Genomic DNA, 7,607 nt, shown 5'->3' on the forward strand with positions numbered 1-7,607 from the left:
AACTCCCTACAGCCTTTGGCCATTGAATTAATTTTATCAAGAATAACTTCACGTATTTCTTGAAATCTTATGAGTTCGTGCTTACAAAAGAGCAGGGATGACTGATTCTGAATAACGAATATGCGGGTGGTGTTATGAACTGCAAGCCAGCATTTCTCATAACATTTTGCAACGGCTACAGCAGAACACTACCGGCTTTTCCCCATTTCAAGAAATAACAGCCACGATGGACAACGCATACCTCTGGGATGCTTTCTTCTTCAGGCCATTATACTAACGTAACAATGAACTGATACCAATCATCTAATAGTATGGCCGCTAGATTACATTTTGGGGGAGAGAGGTACAAGCATTGATAATGACGCAAAATATGCAAATTGAACTGTCCACATAGAACACATGTAACACACAAACCAAGGTACCTTAAACAACGTATGAAAACTAGTTACATTGAAGTAATACTTGATCTGTAGAAGAATGGCAGCACACTTGTATGTACATATCTGTTCCGGGGAAGCTTTAGAGGTATTAGCACCTGATGAGTCTAATCTTCTCCTATTTTCTTTCTGCTGGTTATGATCACTTAATAGAATTGAACTGGCACCAAAAAGGTTAGGGTAAAGCCAACAGTCACCATGACACCATCTCCCGATAATATATATGTATTCTATTCTTCTTTCTTCACCTTTTCTCTTCTCTCTTTGATCAATGACGAGCAACACAATGGCAGCATTGTGCATGCAGCCTCAATCAACAGGCAAGCAGGCAATGCTGAAAAATCATCTCCAGATACCCCCATGAAGGCAGCAAGAGCAACTCCAAAATAGCCACTGATGATAGTGGCAAGGGCAAGTGCAGACATAACAAAGGCCATTACGGATCCCTCACAGCCAGCTGGGCAAAGTTTTGCAATGTGAACACTGAAGGGCAGCACCTTGAAAAACATAAGACCCTCGAACAACCCGGAGAAGACAATTGTGTATATGGAGTCTGGTATTCCGATCTTCCTGTATATTCCCTGAACGAACAACACATCTGACAACATTACGAGCGCTAAGGCAAACTGAAGAACTGACAGGACCTTACGGGCAGACATTGTTTTGAAGTACTTGTTGTATGACATGCTCCAAGCCAAGAGAGCCACTTGCCCAAACACCTTTGATAAACCGATAACTGATGAGTCCAGTCTTAACACTTCAGTTTGATAGAAGAACATGGTCCCAAGTAGAAAAGGTATGACGGTGTATGATAATGTAAACCATATGATTGACCTAAACATTTCAGGCATACACAGGGCACATGACAGCTCTTTGACTTGCTTACGGATGCTGGTGAGTGCTGATAGATTGGTATTTGCTTTTGGGAGTTTGAGGGAGCTCTCAGGTATAGTCACAGTTGTGAAGAACTGGAGCGTGAGAAGGATTGCAAAAAACAGAAACATGATTCTGGGAGAAAAATAACTGAGAGCAATGCCACCAAGGAGGTTTCCCAAAGCACCAGCAGAAGAGCCAAACATCCAAGCAAAGGATTGAAGCTGACCTGACCCTGAGGAAGAGGTTGCTTGCTTCCCAGCCTCTGCTACTATGGCATCATTGGCAACCTCACATATGGAAGCACCAAAGTTGCTCAAGAGGAGAAAAATGTTAAGAACTGGAAGGGAAATAGCTGGCCAAAGGGCAATCGCTAACCATGAAACTGCCTGCAAGAGAGCTGCAACCAAAACAATGAAAGTCAGGTAAGCACGATAATTTTTACTCCAATCAGAAACAGTAGCAGTGCAGCACAGAGTAAACATTTCTGGAGAATGGAGTCATTGGTAGTGATTTTTATGGTTTTTGAAGTTACAGAAATGTCCTTAGATGCCTGATAGTGAGCGCCTGCTGTGCCTCATGGTTCCAATTTTTGGTCTGTCAAGACCTTCATTGGCTTCATAGCAGTTGCTTGAACTAATTATGCCCATTCATTCATTCATCAAGTGATTTAAAAAGACAAATGATAAAAATAGTCAAAAAAGAAAATCTCTCGGTATGCAGCTTCAGTCCTTTGGGTTCACTTGGCTTCTTCTGTCGGGTATCTCTCAAGTTATATTTTCTGTTACTTAAGTGCTGTGATTGACACATGAAGCTAAATAGGCTAAACTGAATTGAAATACAAAGGCTCAAGCTCAAGTGATGTTACCTAATTGTTAAGACAATGTTTGTAAATTAAAATCTAGACTAAAATTATGATCTGTGCATCTACAGCTTTATGGTTTGGGACCATTGGAACAAGATGCTTTACCATCTTTGAAGAATTTCATCATGACACTTGTCGTGCAAGAAGACATTTTGAGGTGGACAACAAGGACTGCATCAAAAGTTGACAGACAGCACACTCATGCAGTCATGTGTGATCTAGTTGGGTTGACAACTTTCTTGCTTTGTGAATGTGTAACATTAACAAGAGAGCAAATTTGGTGGAGCGCCGTGTAAAAGTTGTTGCTTTTGAAAGGCAAATCGGGAAAACGAAAATAAAGACGAATGGTAATTAGAAAAAGAAAAATAAAAAGTGAAAGAGAACAAAAGGAAACGTGCGAGAAGAATCAAGTGGACAAGCATCCTCTCTAAAAAGTGGACAGGCGGTGAGTGAGCATATTCTTTGCGGTGATGTCATTTGCCATGGGACACACATGTACGGACAACGTGAGAGAAAAAGAATGTGAAAGATCTGAAGGCGGTTACTTTGTCACTGCGAAGACAGCGCAAAAGAGGAGAGATGCTATTGCATATTCATATTCTTTACTGATCACTAGCATACTCAATTGACAAAATAGCACATGCAGCTTAAGAGCTAGATTGAAGAGATATATTCATGTTATATAAAAAATAATAAGTAAAATTCCATCTTTGTGGGATTGCCGAAGAAAAAAAAAGGGGGAAGATACACACAATTTCCGAATCCTGAAACAAGGATTCGGCAGCAATTTGTTAAATATGGGTTCGAGGATCACATAATGACGACGTGAATTAGTAACGGCAGAACTAAGTGGGTTTGGGATCTGGCAGGAAATGCAAGAGCAGATTAGTAAAGGGGAATGGAGGAGAGGGCGCGTACCGCCGATGGCGACGTAGGGCAGGCGCCGGTGCCCGCGTATGGGGACGGCGTCGGAGAGGAGGCCGACGAGCGGCTTGGCGACCATGGGCAGGTTGGCGGAGGCCTGGAGGATCTGGAGCGAGGAGGCGTCGACGCCCATGCCGTCCTTGAGGAAGAAGCTGACGCCCAGCCACGGGAACAGCCGGAACCCCTGCACCCAGAAGCCGACCCCGATCACCAGCCGCCGCCTCGCCGCCGCCGCGGCACCCTCCACTGCCACCTTCTGCTCCTTCTCCATGGCGATCTCTCGCCCCCCCTCCTCCGCCAACCGTCAGAATTCAAAAGCAAATCTCGATTGCGTCGCGTCCCTCTGCTCCTCCCGATCCAAGAGGAGGGGAGGCACTGTGAGCTGGCGGCTTCTCGCACCCACGCGTACGAGGACACGTAGAAAGGGGAAGTGATTTGATAACTTCACCGGAATTTATTATTGGCGGAGCGGATCCACGGTGCGAGGGGAAGGTGAGCACGCGGCGGGAGCTCTGGAACACGGTGGAGCTCCGCGGCCTAACCCAACGCCACGGCGGATGGGCTTGGAGTTAGCTGCATATATGGCGTTGAGCCACGTTGGGCTTTTCTGGGGCCCGCATTCCGCAACTATGTGGACCACCACTATAATCTCTTGCTTGCATTTGCCATGTTGCCTTGTTCTTCTTCTTTTTTTTTTTTGAAGAGGACTTGCCTTGTTCTTCTAGCTTGCTTGATCCGGAAAAAAAGAAAATTCCGTGTCACTCTCAGACGTGCTGTTCTTTTGAGAGGGCTGTTAAGCACCGACAACGACGGTGAATTGGGCCTGTGATTAATAAGGTTAGCTAGATCGTCGATGGCAACAGGCCAAGCCCGGCTTATGGGCAAGTGGATTGGACCGGCCCAAAAGATCTATCGGGCTCCAAATGAACTACGCCGCTGCTTCTCGGCCCAGCTCAGATCCGGCCATCCGGGTGGCCAACGCGGGATACTCACCGTCCATTGCCCGATCGAACGGCTGAGAATACAGGGACGGCTCCTCCCTGCCCGCCGCCTTCTCGTCACGAAACGACTAGGGCGTCAGGACCGGTAGGACCCACACCCATCCAACGCAGAAGCAAAACGCCCCCAATCTCCGCGCCGCCGCCGTCCCCGTCGTCCTCCGCCGTTGCAGCCGCGGCCTCCTCGTCGCCTACCGACCGCGCCCTTCCTCGCCACCACCGGTCCACCGGAGGCGCCGCCATGTCTCAGAACAACCCCTCCCAGCTCCTCCCCTCAGGTGCGCGACGGAAGAGCCTCGCTTTTACATCGAGCGGTGGCTCGCGATTCGCTTGTCTATGCATTCTACCTTTTCGCTTTTCGGGTTCGAGTTCCTGAATCGGAAGCTTCCTTTTGCATGACGTGCGCGGCTGCCTCCGTGCGCGGATTGGTGCGGTGAGCAGAGCTGATCGACCGGTGCATTGGGTCCAAGATCTGGGTCATCATGAAGGGGGACAAGGAGCTCGTCGGAACCCTCTGCGGCTTCGATGTCTACGTCAACATGGTGCTGGAGGACGTCACCGAGTAGTATGTTGAAAATCACTCCAAACCCCTAAACCCTAGTCTCTGCTCTTTTGTGTTGTTTCGTGTTCTGAGGATTACTCTTGTTTGTGGTTGCTTTTTCAGTTTAGTTCATAACCACTCTATCACCCAGTTGTGAAAAAAATTTTAGTGCAAAATGTTTTTGTGCTCATTGCATCAAAGTGGCAGAGTGTGGATAGTATCATAGATATAGATAATCTTGTGAATTGTGCTTTCAGATCTTTGTTATAGAGGGTAGTTCAGACCAATGTATCACTGGGTTTGGATATGACTTAACTTTTAATGAAAAAGAATAGCTGGTGCTTACGTCAAAGTGGCAGAGCTTGAGTAATGTCTAAGAGATAGTTAATCTTACTAGTGTTGCTAGAGAACTTTGTAAGGGAGCTCTAGAGATAGTCAATCTTACTAGTATTGCTTGAGAGCTTTGTAAGGGAGCTCTACTCTGCTGCTCAGTTAGTATCTACTTGATGAGAAAAAGAACATAACATTCAGGATTTTTTAATGTTTAATTGGGAAGGGAGAGGCCATGAGGCATCCTGTCCAAGAAAGCTCCACCAGTAGGATGCTCCAAGCTTATTAGTGAAAGCCAATGGAGATGCAGCCAGGAATAACTTGTCATTGCAGTCAGATCTACTGCCAAAAAGATCCTATGGAGGCTTGATAAACTACTAGTTAAGTGACTAAAAAACTCCAGGGTTACAGAAACCAACTCCTTTTCTGTACATAAGCTTCAACTCATTCAGAAGAGCATCCTTCTAAGGTCTTATTGGGTAATAAATTGTCCAGTTTCCCCAAGCCCATGTCTTGCAACTCCTCGTATTAAAATTCTCTGTGATTTTTTGAAAGTACTGGAGGAGTTTTTGTGATTCAAAATGTTGATATCAATTGTTCTCCATTTTCCTCTGAAACTTGAAGTTACAACACTCAGCTATAGTAGAAACAAATGTTACAAGTTTACTTAGATCTAATTTCTTCACCTACTCTATTAATGATTTGGTGTGCAATTGCTCATTTGAACCAGTTTAATCTCTTGTTCTGCAGTGAATACACGGCTGAAGGGCGTCGCATTACAAAACTTGACCAAATCCTCCTGAATGGCAACAACATAGCCATTGTAAGGATTTTGATCAAATTACACTTACGCTAAGTGCTTTTGCTATCTTCTAATGCTGACTGCCCTGTCTAACACAATTGTTGTCCTGTCACAGTTGGTTCCTGGTGGTTCACCGCCTGATGTGTAATGACCTCGCGCTCCCCTGTGTAACCATTTGAGGCGAAGGCAGATTTGTGAACTCTGCACCTTATGTTGGTCAATCACTGAATGTTTTCTCAGCTCAATGTGTTTCTCCTATTCGTGATTGTACCAAAGTTTATTAGCAACTCTGTCAACATGGAAGCTCCCTCTTCTGTATTGAACTTACTGACCTGAAGTAGCATAGCTGTGCTTAAATGATTGTCTATGCAAATTCTGATGTGTCTCTGGGCCCTGGCATTTGTTAATGCCCATCATGTTAGTCATCGTGCTGCAAGCCTGCAATGTGAAGTTTAAGTAATGGATTATAAATGCCTAGGTTGCCGAAGAAGCATGATAAATTCTGGCTGTATTGGCAATAGTTACATTTGCTTGGCAGCATTGCTGATCGAACAACGTGTTGTTACTTAGTACCAAACACCATTTTTTTCAGCCAAACTAATAACATGTACAGCCAACCAACCAAAATGAGTTATTGCATACACCTGTCCTGGCTCACCTACAGTATGAACCAAGGTAGGAGGCGTACCTACCAAACTAGGTCTGGGCAGCGTTACGAGCAGGAGAGCGACAAAACCTATATGGCCACTAGTTTGCAGCATTAGACTGACTCACTGACGAGCACGGTCAGGTTGATGGATCTACTAATACAATGTTTTTGTTATTATGTACTCGACTGGATGGAGGGCCGTTCAGCTCTGTTTAACTATAGATTGTGGCGAGAGTTGAAAAATATGTGTTGCATATATTAAAACTGATTTTTGTTTAGTCAATAAATGTACTTCCTTTTGAGAACAAAGTAACTGTACTTCTATTAGCCAAGAACTTTTCCATGACACATAAAAATACAATGCCTTGTGTCCATCACAAATTCACAATCTTTGTTTACATATCAGCAACTGCAAACAGGACTGAAAACGAGCAGTTGCATGGCAATGCATAGAAATATAAAGTTTATATTTTGAGTCCTGCTTGGGACTTACTCCGTAAACTATAAGGTAGCCGTGTCAACATTTGGGATTCTCATGAATCTGCTAATATTGGCAAAGGCAATACCTTTTCGATCACTCTTCTTGGCTAAGTGGTTAGTAGCCATTTGGACTTTCAGGAATTTCACCTGATTTAACTGGTACTAGAAAACAGCGCGCGGCTTTTGCCGCGCGATTACTTTTGCCGCGCGATTACAAGGGGATTTTGGCTTAGGGAACCAGTGGTAAGTCTAGTATCGGTCACGTTCAGTATCGCTCGTTGCTGTTGATCGCGTTGCCAGCGATAACCTGATGTGAAACTGGTTGTCTGATTACTCACAATAAACCGCTGTTTAATTTGTTTGTTTGGCCTGTTGACTCTATCTCAATATCGATTCCGAACAAGTTAAGGCATGACCACTTTATCAAAAAAAAAAAAAATGTTACAACAAGTAATCTGACGAGATAATAGCAATTAATGAAATCTGAGAATTAACACAAACATAGATACTTGGGGCAAGTATCAAACATAGATACTACAGATTGAAATTGCAGTAACGGTCAAAGTGTTAATGTTGTACACCAACAAACTGATTTAGTGACAATATTTGTAACTACTAAGTGAACAGATAGCATGGAGGGGCTAAGGAGAAGAAACACTGGGCTAGGCTAACAACTTGGTGGGGGATGAGAGCCTCATCCATAATTCG

General features: G+C 44.4%; 2 protein-coding genes across 2 annotated transcripts; one reads left to right on the plus strand and one right to left on the minus strand.

Annotated features, from left to right (window-relative positions):
- Positions 1-176: 176 nt before the first annotated feature.
- On the minus strand, positions 177-3,660 carry LOC101754975 (probable folate-biopterin transporter 7). The gene is made up of 2 exons (XM_004962142.4): positions 3,094-3,660; positions 177-1,710 (listed from the first exon to the last, which is right to left on the minus strand). Exons 1-2 carry the CDS (start codon positions 3,368-3,370, stop codon positions 668-670), a joined length of 1,320 nt encoding a protein of 439 aa, XP_004962199.1. The 5' UTR covers positions 3,371-3,660; the 3' UTR covers positions 177-667.
- A 520-nt stretch (positions 3,661-4,180) lies between these two features.
- LOC101755385 (sm-like protein LSM5) lies at positions 4,181-6,199 on the plus strand. The gene is made up of 4 exons (XM_004962143.3): positions 4,181-4,375; positions 4,539-4,662; positions 5,719-5,791; positions 5,886-6,199. The coding sequence occupies exons 1-4, from the start codon at positions 4,339-4,341 to the stop codon at positions 5,916-5,918; spliced, it is 267 nt and encodes an 88-aa protein (XP_004962200.1). The 5' UTR covers positions 4,181-4,338; the 3' UTR covers positions 5,919-6,199.
- The last annotated feature ends 1,408 nt before the right edge of the window (positions 6,200-7,607 follow it).

This window comes from Setaria italica, chromosome III (genome assembly GCF_000263155.2).
Source record: "Setaria italica strain Yugu1 chromosome III, Setaria_italica_v2.0, whole genome shotgun sequence".
NCBI classification, from domain to species: Eukaryota; Viridiplantae; Streptophyta; class Magnoliopsida; order Poales; family Poaceae; genus Setaria; species Setaria italica.